This window comes from Ursus maritimus, unplaced genomic scaffold (genome assembly GCF_017311325.1).
Source record: "Ursus maritimus isolate PB19 unplaced genomic scaffold, ASM1731132v1 scaffold_27, whole genome shotgun sequence".
NCBI classification, from domain to species: Eukaryota; Metazoa; Chordata; class Mammalia; order Carnivora; family Ursidae; genus Ursus; species Ursus maritimus.
The window spans coordinates 1,851,059-1,870,109 of NW_024425230.1; the positions used below are offsets into that span (position 1 = coordinate 1,851,059).

At 38.6% G+C, this 19,051-nt stretch overlaps 1 protein-coding gene across 1 annotated transcript in view; it reads right to left on the reverse strand.

Annotated features, from left to right (window-relative positions):
- GABRG3 (gamma-aminobutyric acid type A receptor subunit gamma3) overlaps nt 1-19,051 on the reverse strand; it is a 636,603-nt gene that overhangs the window by 582,966 nt on the left and 34,586 nt on the right. The window contains 1 exon segment of the mRNA XM_040642653.1: nt 6,311-6,378. Within this exon segment, the coding sequence (XP_040498587.1) occupies nt 6,311-6,378 (68 nt within the window).

Genomic DNA, 19,051 nt, shown 5'->3' on the forward strand with positions numbered 1-19,051 from the left:
CTGAGCTTAGATGTCTTCAGAAAAGGTTTATGAAGCCATTGGCATCCTGTAGTGATTAGACCTTTCTGTACTGGAATTCTCCTTCCTCCCTCCTGGGCTTCCATGATTCCACATGGTCACCGGACTTCACCTCTTAAAACTGCAGCCAAAAGTAAGAGGAGATGGGATTGAGGTCCACAGACATCACAACAAGCTTCATGGCCCATTCTCCTCCCTTCCCCTCCTGGCTGCATGTCCTCCCACGAGTTTTATATTTTTAGGTCATGGAGCACACCCTGGTGATGTTTAACCTGTCCTCAGGACCTGTACAGGGACCTCCTTCGCTTCTAACACATCGCCACAACCCGCTATTACAGTCACATCATGTTGACTCAATCACTACGTATCTTGGATTTCCTCAGATGACAGTACCAGTTCTCTTAAAAACAAAGGCAAAGAAGTCAGTCTGAGAGGGTTACATACTCTATGATTCCAACTGTATGGCTTTCTGGAAAAGGCAACCGATGGAGAGAGTACAAAGATCAGTAGCTGCTGGGGGTTAGAGCGTAGAGAGGAGCAGGTAGAGCACAGAGGATTTTTAGGGCAGTGAAAATATTTTATGTGACGCAACAATGGTGGATACATGTCATCATATATTGGTGAAAACCCACAGAATGTACAACACCAAAAATGAACCCTAATATAAACGACAGACTTCAGTTAATAATAGTGTATCACTATTGTTTCATCAATTGTAACAGATATACCACATTGATGAGAGATGTTAATGATAGGAAAAGAGGTGTGTGTGTGTGTGTGTGTGTGTGTGTGTGTGTGTGTAAGAGCATATGGGAACTCTCTGTGATCTCTGCCCAATTTTTTTCTGTAAATTTAAAATTATGCTACATGATGTGAGTCAGAGAATGACAAATACTGTATGATATTATTTATATGTGGAGTCTAAACGGAAATCATAGAAACAGAGAGTAGAATGGTAGAATCGTGGCTGTCAGGGGCTGGGAGTGGGAGAAATGGAGAGATGTTGGTCAAATGGTACAAACCTGCAGCATCAAGATGGATAAGTTCTGGGAATCTAACATACAGCATGCTGATTATAGTTAATAATGCTGTATTATATAGTCTAAAGTTGCTAAGATCTTAAGAGTTCTCATCACAAAAAAGGGGGAGTAACTATGTGGGGTGATGGAGGTGTTAACTAACTTTATTGTGGTAATCATTTTGCAATGTACATATATCCAATTGCCAAGTTGTAAACCGTAAACTTATACACTGTTATATGTCGGTTCTATCTCAATAAAGCTGGGAAAATATTTTTAAAGCTTCTCTAAAAAAATAAAGTCTATTAATTATTTAAAAAAAAAAAAGGAAAACAATTCTAGCATTACACTCACTCTGAGCCCTTATCCTCTCAACTTCCAAGTTAAAGCTGAAACTCCGTAAGTGCTACTGCTGTATTTCGATACTGACTACAGAAGTGCAGTTGGTCATAGTTGGAACCATTGCTCTGGGATCTCCATCTTCACATACTCTTTACAAGCACGGTACGTGGAAAAGAGCAGTGTCTTCTCTACCATGACCTTGTGAAGTTCAAAGGAGATGCTGTCAATACCACAGAGTAGGTATCAAAGCATTAGTTTTCTTTGCTCCTTTCCTAAAACGTTGCTTATGGTGAACACTCTCAAAACTAAATGTGCAAGCTCTCCTGATCTCCGGATTCCTAGTCTTGAAATAAATGATGCACAATTTCTATTAAGGGGCACATTTAGGGACGCCTGGGTGGCCAGCCGGTTAAGCACCTGCCTTCAGCTCAGGTCATGATCCCAGGGTCCTGAGATTGAGTCCCACGTCGGGCTCCCTGCTCAGCGGGTAGCCAGCTTCTCCCTCTGCCCGCCACTCCCCCTGCTTGTGCTCACTCTCTCTCTGTTGCTCTCTCTCTAATAAATAAAATTTTTTAATAAAAAAAAGAATTGTGCACATTTAGATATGCTGTAGTGAGAAAGACAGAGAATGTGATTAAAGACTGTAAAAAAAGATTCTCCTCAACCTGTGTGAACCATTTCTAATCTCCTCAATAACTAGAAAAAGCATAAACAACTCCAGGATAAACAAGACAATGAGAAATAGTCTATTAAACAACAGTCTGAAATGCAACTTCATTTTTATTTCACAGAGAGAATATATGAAACTGAATCTTTAGTATTAATAATATCAATAAAAGAAACAGAAAAGTGGGAGGGAGAAGAGGAAAAGGGAGTAGAAATAATTGTTTTCTCTCTTTCCTTGGTTGTTAAATGAATATTTGGTGGGAGGAAGCCATAAATTTATCAGGCTTTAGCATTACAGTGAAAACCCCAATAAAAATTTACGTCCTTAAATCCCACACACATCTCTAAATTGTACTTTTTCCCCCATAATAGATTCTTTAATTTGATTCTTTTGGTCTCTCTCATATTCTTATTATTTTTGCTAATTCAATTCCCAATACCCACTTATACCATCGGCCCTCTACTTTCAAATTGCATTTATTGTTCATGAGGTCCACTTTGAAGCACTGTTACAGTCTTCTGAAACTGCACTGTTTGGTGTTACAGAGTGGATGGATGGATGTGTTGTACTCAGCAATGTGAGACGAACCCCTTTATCTTTTTTACTTCCAAGCAGAATTTTGAAGTTTGGAAGTTTCCAAGTTTGGAGCACAAAGGTTAGAAATATTCATCCTTCAGGGGCGCCTGGGTGGCACAGCAGTTAAGCGTCTGCCTTCGGCTCAGGGCGTGATCCCGGCGTTATGGGATCGAGCCCCGCGTCAGGCTCCTCCACTATGAGCCTGCTCCTTCCTCTCCCACTCCCCCTGCTTGTGTTCCCTCTCTCACTGGCTGTCTCTATCTCTGTCAAATAAATAAATAAAATCTTAAAAAAAAAAAAAGAAATATTCATCCTTCAAGAAGCAACTGAACAAACAGGGTAAATTTTTAGGGCAGTGAAACTATTCTGTATGATCCTATAATGGCAGATACATCTTCACACATTTGTCCAAATCCACAGATGTACATCACCAAGAGTGGACCCTAATGTAAGCTAGGATGTTTGAGTGATAAAGAAGTCAATATAGGTTCACTGATTGTAACAAATGTACCAGTCTGGCTGAGGGGAGTGGTGTTCATAAGGGGTAAGGTTGTGCATGTGTGAAGGCAGGGGGTATATGGAAAACCTCTATATCTTCCTCTCAATTTTTCTGTGAACCTAAAACTGCTCTACAAAAATAAGTCTCTTAAAAAAATAAACATTTAAATTAAAAAGAAAAAAAGCAATTCAGAAGCTCTCGATTCATGAGCCTCTTGAAACATCCCTCAGGACTATGGGATATTCCCACTTCTGGGACACTTGACATTGACTCTCTTTGCTCTGGCCCCCCATGTACCATGATGGTTCATTTATGAATTTGGACTTGCTCCTCTCACTCACCTTCGTCTTAACCTGCACCCAGCACCAGGCATGACACACCACAGTCGTATGTCAAATGTTTACTGAATGAACAAAGATGGAAACAGAGAAATTCACCCCAGAGAACACAAGAATTGAATATTTAAATGTATCTGTGTATACCTAGATTGATCAATTGATCTATCTATCTATCTATCTATCTATCTATCTATCTATCTATAAAATAAGCCTTTGCCTATCTATCTAAACTTTGCCTACCCTGTATGCCTCGTTTAGCTGACATAAGTTAGTAGTACATTAATATTCCTCTTAGAAGCAGACAGGCGGACAGTCTAGACAACTCTAGCTCTGCTGAGAATGGTCTATAAGCATGTCACTATTTCCAGAGCAATGCATTTCCTATCGTTTGGCTTTCCCGCTGTTGCCTAGACACTTGCTTCACTTTCACAAATAAAAGGCCGCCAACATTTATTGGCCTACCCTTTCACTGCAGTAGATAACTCCTAGAAAGAAAGAAAAAAAAAACTGGACCAAATGAATTTTCAAGATATTCAGGCTATTTTTCAAATAGGAAGTTAACTGGAAAAGCTTTCTACTCAATCTCGCTTACTAAAAATTTAACAGCAGTATTTTGGTGTCTACCACAGGACATATTTTGATGCTCATGTATTTTTCTTAGGTCTTACAACACCTCAGACCATTTGAAGATCATTCGTCCCTTCTTGATGAAGGGATCAGAGTAAATTATTTTAAATAATGATTTTAAATCATGGTCAGTTCTATGCCATGTAATTGCTTGCTCTCTCTATCGTTCTCTTTCTCATTCTCTCTTTCAAAGGGTGGAAGTGGTCTGACTAGAGATCTTGCCAGATACAAACTAATCTTACAAAATTTGACCCATACATATCTTAGATGGAAGTGGGTCTGCACACTCCCCAAATGCCAAGGTCCGCCTAAGGACAAAGCTCAACTCTTCATAAAGGCATCAGGGCCTCAGTCCCAGGCAGTCCAAGGTGCTGTGTAGCCACACCCAATTCCCTGGGCTTTTCAAACAGCACACCAGCCCCTCCTTCCCCCAATCAGGTCACACACCTGTCTTCCTGACTCCTACTGAGGACTTCCCCATGCTGGCCCACTTGGCAAACTCCTGCCTATTGATCAAGTTTCAGACTGATACCTCATCAGAGAAATCGATTCCAAATGTTGCCAGCTTTCCCAAGAGGGTGCCTGCCCATTAGCAGAGTCCTTATCACTCTTTGGGTGACTGTCTCTTACTTAGCCTCCTTCTCTGAAGCCTATGACTTCCAGGCAGAAATTTCTGTCAATTCCAATAACAAAGCTTAGTCCTGGGCACTGAGTAGATCTCAAAGTTATAGGAGTTCATGAAAATCCCTAAGATATACAAATGCAAGCACCTGTTTCTAAAATAATGTTGTAACTATATCTCTATGGAGGCACTTCTTTTTTAGTGTTAGATATAAATTAGTGTTAGACATCAGGGTGATGAATAATGTGGAACTGATGTAAGAAAGCAAAACTCCAGAATAAGAAACAAATAAACTAAGAAGTGATTACAGTCTTTATGCGGTCAACTGAATAACTATTTATCAAGGAAAGGGAATATTACATTTACAATTTACATTTTACGATCCGCAGCCCACAGGCTTTGTAAACTGAATTCTCTTTCATTCATTTCACCTCTTTGCCAGTGCCCCATCCCCAATTTATGGATAACATGTTTCTTTTTTTTAAGTGAGTCACCCATAAATATAATTTTACCCCTACATAGAGAACTTTATATCATCAGAGAAAAGATGAACACTTTTAATATCTGGCAATGAAAAGAACTGATTTTGCTACTAATTCTGGAGGGATTATTTCCATCCACAGAACATTGCAATGAAAAGACAGCATCTAAGTCAGCATTTTGGCAATTTTCCACCCTCAGCCTCTCCTCCCCACCCCCCCCACCCCCAATGCAAGAGCCAGTGTGCCACAGTAAAGTACAAAGAAGCCCCCCAGCATTCAAGAGTTCCTGCCACCACTGGGTCCACAAATGCCAATGCATGCTTTTGGAACCCTGCATACTGCACTCACGGAGCCACACCACAGCCTGCAGCACCTCAGGGGACACTTTAATGCTAATGTATTCCAGCATTCCAACACTTTCCTCATAGCTAAGCACTTTTTACAGGGAAGGCCTTCTTTCACATTGCAGTTACTTCTTGAGCTCATTTTGCTTCTAAATCTGGGAAAATACCCTACTCAGGAAAATCACACACTTGATGCCATACTTTCTCCTGTCATAAATGAATGAATGAATGAACGAACGAACGAACGAATAAATAAATAAATAAATAAATAAATAAATAAATAAATAAATATAAGATGGTTTATTTACCCCCAGAGTTCAAACTGAAGAGCAAAGTATAAGCAGGGTAATCTCAGATCCTTTCCTAAAAAACACTAAAAGGCAGGTCTTTGGGGTCTTGAAAAACTGAACCAAGAGTCAAAAAGTTGTCATTTATCTTTATCCCTTATATTAATGAAATCAGATATAGCCAATGACTGCATAATTGCAAATAATCACATCTGAAAATCTATGTGCAATAAATATGTGTGTGGAGAAGGTGGGGATAAGAGGCCTTTTAAACACTAGAGCCAAGTCTCACTACTAGGGTCACAAATTCTACTCCTTGATTTTTTTAAATCATTTTCAATATTTAAACTACCAATCAGTGCTACAGATTTAAGAAGTCAATTGTCAGTTTAAACTCGCATGATAAACCTCGAACAGAAACTCACAACGAGAATGTAAGTAAGAACTGATATAAAGGTCTTCAGATCAGAAAAGAGAAGAGCTTCTTACCATGTTTATTGACGACACGGGACCAATGCTGTTAACATAGATGTCAACGTCAATTACGGTCGGTTTTACTGTGGAGAAAAATACATGTGTGTTAACACTTTGTGCCGGAGAGACTGAGGACAGGAATATTCAACTTCCTTTGACTCATTCAATGACACCTCACGGGTATGTGGGAAAGGGGTGGATTTTTCTTTTGAATTTGCCTTGTAGTTGCAATTCAAACCCTGCCTGTGTTCCTTTTTAAAATTCTCAAAGGATGAGGGATCCTTACTTGTATCTAACAAATTCTTGGAAAACAGGACATTTATACACTGCGAGTTGCCAGGAATAGATGACTGTAAAGATATCCTGCAATATTTGTTAAGCTTATTATATGGCAAAGAAAATATAAGATGACAAATGTTAAACGATAAAAGACACTGCACAAGCAACTTAATGTCAACGCTTTCTATAAAGCCGAACCCCCAGTGATGACTAGTATCAGAGAGGGCTCCAGTTCCTTGTCCATCACCTGACTGCCTAATTGTTCTAAAGCAAAGCGACTCAAAGCAAAGATCTGGAGAGTGCATGCATCAGAGAAGAATAAGGAGTACTGATTATTGTTATTGTAAAACCTAAAGACACATACATGTACCACAGATTTAAAATCCTATAATTTAAAAATGAATAACACTTTAGGAAGTCAAGGAACTACAAATTCATCTATGAGGGCATAAAATTTATAGGGAGAGACTGTAATCCAACATTGTGCATCAGAGGTAAAATTGGTTCATTTCCCCTTAAAGAAAACCAGTTTCTCTTTCCTTGGCAGGGACCAATAATGAGATTACAGAGCCAGCCAACCTCTGAGTCAGGGGTTCATGCCCCCTGAAAAGAAGGAGGTTCCCTTCTCTGCACTTAGCAATTGATAAAGGGAATGACAGCATCAGTTTCAGAATATTTCTTTCCCAGAGGAACAGGAACAAGAATCTGAACCTTTCCATATGAAACAAATCATTTCAGATACAAGAGTGTTGTATCTGTAATTATTTCGATAAGCTTTCTTCAGTTTTGCTAAATAACCAATCATTCACAAATGGACTTCCGCACTCTACTTTCAGAACTATGAGCGCCACTTCTGAGCTCATAGTTTCATTAAATTGCATATCCAGCAGTCTGTAGGTCAAGCCATGTTTTCCAGACCTCCATGAAAATGAAAACAGTGATTATGAATTTGAGCCAACTGCTCTAATATCTGTCAGGATGACCAAGTCATATTGGCTTCAACGAGCTGTTGGCATTTTGGAAAACACCCCAACACTATCTTATGTATTATGTATATAGTGCTTACATTTCATAAAAGAACTGTTCTTCATTTTAGACACATTTGTTAACTACTATAAATAGTAAGAAGCATCTTTCTTCAACTTCAATGGATTCAGCAAAAGTTTTCTGTCTCCAGACACTGCATAATCTTTGGTGATGTCATACAAAAGCCTTTGTTAAGTCAGTCAGTTGAGAACCCACTTTTTACAACAGACTGTTCTGGTTATTTTATGGTATTAGTGTTTAGGCTTCCAGAGCTCTTAATCTCATTAAATTAAAAAAGACCTACAGACATAAAGCCTTAACAACTTGAAGTGGGAAGTGCCAAATGAGCATTAAGTGCAATAGTACAATGAAGGTTTTAAGGGATAACAGTTTGGAATTTGTGTGCACACAGATGCACACATGTGCACACAAAACCAGGGGGGAAATTAACTGTTTTAAGCAAATGCTCTTTTAAGCAGCATCATGCTGAAGTAAAATGAGTTTTTAAGAAAGTGACTCTGACGGTGGCACCCAGGAAAAAGACTGGCCACGGGTGGCTCAAGGTTTATAATCCAAAGACTCAACACTAGGCCCTGACAAATGATCTTTGACAAGGGTGCCCAGATCATTCAAATGGGAAAAGGACAGTCTCTTCAACAAATGGTGTTGGGTAGACTGGATATCTGCATGCAAAAGAATGATGGTAACACTTATATTCACTATATACAAAAATTAACTTAAAATGGGTCAAAGACCTAAAGGTAAAACCAGAAACTACAAAACTCTTCAAAGAAAGCATGGGGAAAAACCTTCATGACACTAGAGTTGACAATGATTTCTTGGATATGACAACAAAAACACAGGCAACAAAAAATAAATAAATAAATTAGACTACATCAAAATTAAAAACTTTTGTGTATCAGACACAGTCAACAGAGTGGAAAGGCAACCCACAGAATAGGAGAGAACATTTGCAAATCACCTCCCCGACATGTGGTTAACCCACAACATAGAAAGAACTCCTGCAACTCAACAACAAATAAGCAAAGAAAAACCTGATTTAAAAACAGTCAAAGGGGGGTGCCTGGGTGGCTCAGTCAGTTAAGCATCTGCCTTCAGCTCAGGACATGATCCCAGGGTCCTAGGATTGAGCCCCGCATCACTCTCCCTGCTCAGTGGGGCGTCTGCTTCTCCCTCTGCCTTTCCCCTGCTTGTGCTCTCTCTCTGTCAAATAAATAAATAAAATCTTTAAAAACAAATAAAAACAAAACAACAAAACAAAACAAAACAAAAAATGGTCAAAGGACTTAGACATTTCTTCAAAGATGTACAAATGACCATTAAGCACATGAAAAGATGCTCAACAGCACTAGTCATTAGGAAAACGCAAATCAAAACCACAAGGAGATACCACTTCACCTCCATTATGATACCCCTTCACTTCCATGAAAAACAACAATAACAGAAAATAGGAAGTGGTGGCAAGGATGTGGAGAAACTGAAACTCTTGTGCATGGTGAGAATGTAAAATGGTACAGCCACTGTGGAAAACAGTATGGTACTCCTTCAAAAAAAAAATTAAACATAGAATTACATGACCCAGTAATTCTATTTCTGGGGGTAGACCCAAAGGAATTAAAATCAAACATATATGTGTACACCCATGTTCATAGCACCATTATGCACAAAAGCCAACAAGTAGAAGCAACCCAAGCGCCCATGGAGGGAGAAATGGATAAACCAAATGTAGTGTATTCATATGAAATATCGTTCAGCCTTAAAAAGGAAGGAGATTCTGACTGTTTTGTACTCTTTTATGTGATGGTCAGTCACATGCTGCCACAAGAGAAAAGGCTCAGAATAACAAAGTTTATTATATTCACAAGTCCTAGAGACTGGAGATTTGCCTTGCAGGGCCACATGGGAAAGACACCAAAGTGGCAAGGAGGCCAGGGCAAGGTAGAGGGAGAAGGCACTTATGCCATGATCATAAATGGGGTTTCCATGGGAGAGACACAGCAAGGCAAGATAAACAACTAAGATTGGCTAGTTTGAAAAATCCCTGTGGTCTCTAGTGGTCCTGGGATGATTAAGGCACAAGAATATTGCTTCCTGCTGTGTATGGGCCAAAGAGAGTGACCATGGCTCTGCACTGGTTAGTCTGCATATCGTAGGTATGCTCCTGGCTATGCCCTTTGCTATCTCCAAGAATTGGCTAGCCCCAGAGGAGCAGTCTCTCCTCAATCCAAAAGGGTTTTTAAGATATCAAAACATCATAATATTCAAATTATAAATATGAATGTAAAATTAAAATATACATGTGTGTTTATATATACATTTATACAATTCAATGACACCTGTTATAACATGATGAACCTTGAGGATATGATAATAAGTGAAATATGTCAGTCAAAAAAGACACATACTTTATAAGTTGACTTCTATGAGGTACATGGAGTAGTAAAATTCACAGACACAGAAAGCAGAATGGTGGTTGCCAAGGGTTGGAGGAGGGAGGAATGGGGAGTTAGTGTTTAATGGGAGCAGAGTTTCAGTCCTGCAAGATGAAAAGAGTTCTGGAGATGGGTGGTGGTGATGGTTGCGAAACAATGTGAATGCACACAAATACCACTGAACTGTACACTTAAAAGTGGCCAAGATACTAAATTTTATGTTATGTATATTTTACCACAATAAAAAAAGACTAAGCTCTGGGTAGTTGGTAGAAGGACGAAGAGTTACACAGAGGTAAAGAAGCTAGAAATGGGGAGACAGGGAAGAGAGGATGTGATTTTCTGTGCAAGGGAGCAGATTCTATTGAAAAAGAGTATAAAATAGGGTTGATGATACTGGGTCCCATACATGTTGCCCAAAAATGTATTCACAAGTCAATTCTTCATTTGAATTCTATCTTGCCTATTTGGTTGTCATTATTTCCTATAAATTCAGAATGAGTGTGTCTGAGAAGAATCACAAACTTACAAACTGTGCAGCATAAAGGAACATGGCAAAGATGCACTGGGTAAGCTGTGACAGGCATCAACCACATTCATTCCCTTGGATGATGCATGTGGCCCAAACAGCAGTAATGTAGACTTGCCTCTATCACAAAACCAATGCACATACCTGCTTGGTTAGCTTTCTCCACTCAACCAGAGGCTTCCTCATCTTAGAACAAGCATCCTAGAATTACCAGTCAGGAGCTGAGCAGATGACCCAGACACACAGACAAGAAATGGTGCCGGTCAGAGTGGCCTTGTTGGGGGAAGAGTATAGGTCTAGGTTGGTCTGTCTACTAATGAACCTAAGGGCACATGGCTGGATTTTGCTCTTCAGAATGCTATTTAAAGCCCGGAAGTTAACAAATTCTTTGTCTTGTTTTCTATGGACACAAAAGCAACCCTGTCATGATGAAAAGTAAATAAATTGTTTCAGTGCAAGAGAGTCTATTTTTTTGGTGCTTGACATCCAAAACCACATCTAATATAGTACGAGATTGCTATTAGACAAATTCAGCTCCTCTTGTGAAAAGAAAAATAAATCAAATTTAATTTCCAAAATTCCCAACAAGTTATCTGTTAAGGGGCCCCACTGATGTATCATAAATGGGTACTTCTTAGCAAGTGTCTAAAATGCTAAACCTGAATAAAACAGGTCATAAAAACATTTCTGTATAATCTGCCACCAGTTTCCTGCTTCCCAGTTACATATAAATCTTAGCAATCATCTTTCATTTTTCTGCCTGCCAAATCTGGTGATTACTGTTCTGGCCCTGGGCCCCCAGGGGTGAGCACCAATGTTATTCAATGAATCAAATATGTCATTGTACCTCAAAATAAGGTTAGCTCTGAATTTCTCTTATAGCAAGGTAAGGGGCAGACTGGCTGATCAGATTCCACATCTTCTAACTTTCCTAAGACAAAACGGAAAGGTGTATTGAGCTGCCTTCTCAAAACCCCCAGAAGTTTCTCTCTTTTCTGAGGCAGAGGAGAGAGCGCGAGAGCACGCAAGCTGGGGTAGTGGTGGTAGGGAGAAGCAGAGGGAGATGAAGAGAGAATCTTAAGAAGGCTCCATGCTCAGCATGGGCCAGATGCAGGGTTGGATCTCACAACCCTGAAATCATAACCTGAGCCGAGATCAAGAGTCGGACGTTTAACTGACTGAGCCACCCAGGTACTCCGTTTTTCTCTAAAACCACAGAATTACAATAGCATGTTTTACTTTAGAAAAATTGGGGGAGAAAATAAAAAAGACAGCAGAAAATAGAGGAGTTATGCTTGATGCAATGCGGGTTCTGGGACCCTGGGTGAGTTGGTGTCAATTTCTCTGGGGAAGGTAGAAGAGCAGGAAACCATCCTAAAAGGAATGAGGTTAAAGATTTATACAAAATACCCAGCATGTTGAAGTGGCAGGCCTCAAAGACCACAAGGACCCGTACTAATAATCATTGGTGTTTCTCAAGTCATTTGATTAATATCTCTTACAAAAGATAGTCTCATATAAATTTTGAATAAGTGCCTGGGGTCTGTTAGGAAAAATTATTTTACATGCAGTAACTAAGAGAAAAAGATGTATAGCCTTTCTCTGAATCTCCATATTGTTAGGTCACTTGCTACTTTTAGGTCATGATCATCCCTTAACGTCCCTTGGAGAGAGGGGTCTACAGGTAACTCAGTTTCACTCCTTCCCAAGCATCAGCCACAGTTCCTGGCACACAGTAGGTACTCATTTAATACTGGATAACTACGGTACATGAAAATTGTGGTTTTATTATATTTAAATTGATTTTACTTGTTAAATGTTCACATAAGATTGCAAACTGCAACAGGAAGAATAATTTTTAAATGTCCCCTGGAACCTGATGACAACTACAGATTGACTCAAGTAGTCAAGTAGTCAAGAACAAGTAGTCAAGATCTGATAAAAGATTGTCCAAGACAAGGATACTCCTGGAAATAGGCATCTGTTACAATGGAAATTACATTAACTCCCTGGAAGAGGAAAAAGCTGAGAGTGTCACTGGGAGAGCAAATGAAACCATTTATATTCATTCATAAACACACAAGAAATAGACAATGACAGAAACACAGATTAGAATAGATGGGATATAGGGTGAGTAAGTGTTAACAGGGAGAGAAAATGCAGAGTGAGGGAAAGCTCCAGGTGATTATAGCTCTCCACAGAAGGCAATCCTTCATGAGCTGGCCCCAGACTGGCAGCAAGAGGGAGGAGGAATGGAGACCCCAAAAGACACTGAGCAAATGTGCTAAGTGCGGCGACACAGCCAATAGAGCCTGCTACCTGGCTGTACACAGTGGCTCTGCCATTCACCAGTTCTGTGATCCTGAAAAGTGTCTTAACATCTCTGTGCCTCAGTCCTAGGATGCGTAAGATGAGCTGATAACAGAACCTAAATCGTGGTGGGGGCTCAGAGGGGGTGGTTAGACAGTTGTGAAGTAAGTAGTAGGTGCTCAGTAAATGTTTGCTATGACTGCTGGGGCCCCTGGAGTTAGACACAGAAAAGAATGCCAAAATCTTGCATTTGTTGCCTTTCTACTAATTTTTATGTCTAAAAGTCACTCTGGTCACTTAAACTCTATTTTATCATGAGAAGTTTAAATATACTGACAGAAATATTTAAATATCAGCAAATGAATAAAAAAAAGAGAGAAATAAGTAATACCAACTCATGCTCATGAGGTTAAACACTAGGGCTCTTCCTGTAGCTGATAACTTCCTTTCTAATCTTTGCTGCCTTTGGGGAAAAAGTGGGGACTCATCTGCTGTTGGCCCCTCCAATTTATTGCCCCCTTCCTTTATCTGAACTAAGAGTACCACTGGGGAAGATCATTCATTAGGTAGACTGACTCCCACATCACCAACTTCCCTTTAAGTGTTGCCTTCCCTCCTACTGATACCCATAGACAAAAGTATTAATATATATTAAATTGTACTATAATAAGCATTTGCATTTAATCAATATGTAATATTCTCATTCCCATTTGAAAGATGGGCTGTTAAAAGCATGATTGAGGAGGTGACTTATCCAGGATTGTGCAGCCTTACCGGAGCAAAATCTCAGGGTTCCAGCCACAACGTCCCAGAAGCTTAACTTTGGTAATGAGGCTTAAAGGAATTCTGGATAACAATGACTTTAGTTGGGGTGGGGAGCACCTGGGTGGCTCAGTGGGTTAAGCCTCTGCCTTTGACTCAGGTCATGATCCCAGGGTCCTGGGACGAGCCCTCCAGGGCTCCCTCTCCCTCTGCTGCTCCGTGTGTTTGTGCTCTCTCTCTCAAATAAATAAATAAAATCTTTTAAAAAATGACATCAGTTTATCATCACCATCCTCCTCCTCCTCATCATCATCGGAAATAATCTTTCCAGGTTCTTCTTAAAATGCAAATACTGCCTCTGAGGCTTACGTTAAGTCCATCTATACCATCTCAGTAAAGATGTGTTTTCAAATGCTTTTTTCTAGCTAGGAGAATACTCGGTTATGGGGGGATGGGTGAAGGGATTTGGGAGGAAGAGGTACACAGAATGGGCAACGTTGGTTAATACCACAATTTTGTCAAAACCCTAAATTCATGGAAAAATGTTCAACACAGGTTAGTACTGGAGCATTTAGAACACTACTGTGGGTCCCATTTCAGCTCTGTTAGGGTTCCTACTTGGCCAGTTAACTTGGTTCTGACATTCCACTACAAGGTTAACAGCTAGTCCCATCTCCACTAATCCCACAGATTAGTGCACATAGAACTATAGATGCCAACTCTAAAGTCTTACTTCTTCCTCAATATTTCTTTATGTGATCTCAAGTGGGTCAACAAGAGTTAAAAGCTCAAGATACAGTTGTCATCACCTCAGACCTGGGTCACACCTGATCAGTAATATGAAAGAAGGCAAACAGTGAGATTCTGCTTTTGTATGCACTTGGATAAAAATGTATTACTCAGGTAGACAGCCTGAGAATTCATATTCTCAAAAGAATGAAAAGAGCACTAGTGCTAAAGTTCAGAACCACAACTTCAGAACTCCAATGGGTATATAAATTTCCACCTCTTAAAAGAGTTTAGTGATAAGAAGACAAAGGAATTAATGTAGAAAGGCATCCTCAAAGTCTAATAATCTTATAAATTTGACTCTGAAGTGGCCAAACAACTTGGTGAAAATAATTTAAATTTTCTGAGGCTCATTTTCTACATCTGTAAACAGAGTGTTTAAAGTAAGTTTTCCTCCAAGAATTAATATAATTGGCTAGTAACAGGAAAGATACATTTTAACAATGTTCCTCATGATAGCACCTTGTCCTTTTTACTACCTGACTGGGAATATCAAACTGTATTCACCAACAGAATTTTTAGTCCATAGCAGGTATGAAAAATTAATGCATTACATCTTTAAACCATGAGAAGATTGAGAATGGTATGAGAGACCTGGTATGTGATATATCTTACTGTACTTTAAGATGCATAACAGAGTAATACCAGCAAGATGGTTGAATAGGAAGCCCCAGATCCTCCTCTCCCCACAAAGAACACAACTTACTAATTGCCTTTGTGAGAAATCCAGAAGCCAGTTAAGAGCTGCACCCCAGGTGAACTTGAAGCCAGCCACATGGAAGCTCAGCAGGAAAATTCATGGCACACACTCACCAGCACCTCTTCCCCTAACATTGAGAGAAAATATCAAGACAAAGTTCCCATGTCCCAACTTCTCCCTGGGGAGGGAAAAAGAAGGGTGGAACCTGCATTCAACATTTTGACTTTTGGGAGAACTGCCCCAGGGGCTAGTTTCTGTCTTGCCTGAAATTAAGCACTGGTAGGAGATGGGCACCAGGCTGGGGACTACGGAGAACAAGAGCCATCAATATGGTTTGGTCGATCAGCAAAATCTGTGGTACCCCACAAAGCCATTAGGAAGATCTCCAGTATAGCTTGCTACAGCACTGGAGAGGCCTCAGTACCGTAGTCAGATACTGAGGGGAGCTCCTGGGTAGTAAGGGCAAACCTCTTCAATTCTATTAGAAGAAAAAGCCCAAGGAGGATGCGTCCCCAGGCAAGGCTTGAGAAATTGATAGAATCCCTAGGCAGGAAGTTTGGTGAAAACTTCATTGTATGAAACCAGACCACAAAGACTGGGAGAAGTGATTGATTTTTCAAATGCCCAAATCCCACAGAAGATAACAAGAGAAACAGGGTTCAATTAAAGAAACATAGTAAATCTCCAGGAAATGAAACAGAAATGAATTCAAAATAACCACCATAAGGATGCTCAATGAATGAAAAGGGAGCACAGACAGACAACCAAATGAAATAAAGAAAAGGATACATGAGCAAAATGAGAATATCAAAGATACAGAAATCATGAAGAAAAACCAAACAGAAATTTTGGGGCTGAAAATTACAATAACTGAATTGAAAAAAATCACTTGAGGGACACAGGAGCAGACCTGACCAAGCAATAGAAAGAATCAGTAATCTCAAAGATAGGACATTCAAAATTACCAAGCTGAGGGAACAAAAAGTAAAAAGAATGAAGAAAAATGAAGGTAGCCTAAGGGATTTATGAGATACCATCAAGCAGAATAACATATGCACATGGGAGTTCCAAAGAAAAGAAACAAAGAAAAACTCAGAGTCTATTTGAAGAAATTATGGCCAAAAATGTCCCAATTTGGAGGAGATAAATGGACATACAAATTGAAGAAGCTCAAGAAACTCCAAGTAGGATAATCTTAAAAGATCTACACAGAGACACATCATATTCAAACTCAAAAATGAGACAATCTTCAAAACAGAAAAGTAGCTCATCACATATAAGGGAGCTCGTATCAGATCATCATTGAATTTCTCAGCATAAACTTTGATGGCTCTATGGTAACAGGATGATATAATTAAAGTTCTGAAAGATAACACTGATAACCAAGAATACGATGTCTGGCAAAACTGTCCTTCAAAAATGAAGGAGAAATTAAGACTTTCTCAGCTAAACAAAGGCTGAGGAAGTTCATCACCACTGGACCTGCCCTACAAGAAATGCTGAAGGCAGTCCTACAAGTTGAAGGAAAAAGATAATAAATAGAAACACAAAACTACACAAAAATATAAAATTACCTGGTAAAGGTATATAAATAAATATATAATCCTGTAGTATTATAATGTAGGTATATAAATCACTTTTAAATATAATTTTTAAAAAACCATAGAAAGTAATTACAAATCTACGTTAATGAATACACAATATAAAAATAAGTAATTTGTGTCATCAAAAGCATAATGTTTTCAGGGGGTACAGAGATGTAAAGGCAATTGAAGCTCTTATCAGTTTAACACAGATTATTATAAATTTAAGATGTTTAGTATAATAGTAACCACAAAGAAAATATCTTATAAATATAAAAAAGGGAAGTAGAAGGGAATCAAAATATGTCACTACAAAAAATAAATGAAAATAAAAGAATGCAGTGAGAGGAAAAGAGGGACAAAAAGCTGTAAGACATATAAAAAACACTAAAATGGCAATATAATTTCCTCCATATCAATAATCACTTTAAAAGTAAATGGATTGTGGCACCTGGGTGGCTCAGTCAGTTAAGCATCTGACTCAATTTTGGTTCAGGTCATGATCTCAGGGTTTGAGATTGAGCCTGCTTAAGATTCTCTCTCTTTCTCTCCCCCCTCCCCTGCTTGATCATGTTCTTTCTCTCTCTCTCCCTTCCCCCCTTCTCCCTCTCTAAAATAAAATAAAATAAAATAAAATAAAATAAAATAAAATAAAATAAAATAAAATAAAATGTAAATGGATTAAATGCCTCAACTAAAAGACACAAACACAGATTGGTTCAATGGTTAAAAAAACAAGATCCAACTTGCTGTCTACAAAAGACTCACACAAGATCTAAGGACACACATCAGCTAAAAGTTAAGGATGAAAAAACTTATTCCACGTAAAGGGAACCTAAAAAGAGCAGGAGGGGCCATACGTATATCAGACAAAAAAAACTTTAAGACCAAAAGTGTCACGAGAAACAAAAATTGTTGTTATATAATGACAAAAAGGCCAATTTGCCAGGAAGATATAAAAATATATGCACCTAATGTTAGAGATCCCAAATATATAAAGCAAATATCAGCAGAACTGAAGGAAAAAACAGACAGCAACACATTATTAGAAGATTCAGCACCCCCTTTTAAGTTATGTATATAACAACCAGGCAAAAGATCAATAAGGAACCAGGAAATCTGACGACACTACAGACCAATTGCACCTAACAGATAGATGTAAAACACTCCATACAACAACAGCAGAACACACACTATTTTCAATGTCATGGAACATTCTTTAAAACTGCCTACATGATAGGCCACAAAACAAGTCTTAATTTTAAGAATATTAAAACCATACATACAAACTACCTTCTCTGACTATAATGTAATGAAACTCGGAATCACTATGAGAAGTGGGAATTAAACACATATGTGAGAACTAAACAACTCATTCTCAAACAACCAATGGGTCAAAGAAGAAATCACAGGGAATTTAAAAGTATCTGGGAATAAATGAAAACAAAAACACAGCATACCAAAACTTATGAGATGCAGAGAAAGTAGTAGTAAGGGGGAAATTTATGCCGGTAAACACTTGCGTTAAAAACAAGAAGAAGAAGAAAGATCTTAAATCAATAACTTAACTTTGCATCTCAAGGAACTAGAAAAACTAAACCAAAAGTTAGCAGATGGAAGAAAATAATAATGATTGTAGAAGAGTTAAACATAATAGAGAATAGAAAAAACAACAGAAAAAATAAACAAAACCAGGAGTTGATTCTTCAAAATAATCCACAATTACTCTTAGCTACACTAAGAGTAAAGAAGAGAAAATTCGAATAACCAAAATTATAATTAAAAGAGGGGACTTACAACTGATGTCACAGAAATAAAAGGGCTTATAATATACTAACAACAATTATACACCAACCAATTGCATAACCTACAATAAATGGGTAAGTTAATAGAAACACACAACCTACCAAGAGTGAATCATGAAAAAAAAAAATCTTAACAGACCAAGAACTAGAAAGGATATTGAATAAGCAATGAAAACCTCTTAACACAGAAAACCCCAGGACCAGATGTCTTCACTGGTGATTTCTACCAAACATTTAAGGAATTAACAATCCTCCCCAAATTCTTCCAAGAAATTGAAGAGGAGGAAATATTTCCAAGCTCATTCTGTGAGGCTACTATCTGTGAGGCTCTTATACTAAAGCTAGACAGACACTACAAGAAAAGTACAGACCAATATCTCTGAAGTCTGATAAAAAATTCTCAACAAAATACTAGCAAGCAAAAACAGCAAATTTAAAGGACTATACGCTATGACCAAGTGGAAGTTACTCCTGGAACGTGAGTTAGTTCAATGTATGAAAATCAACTAATATATATCAT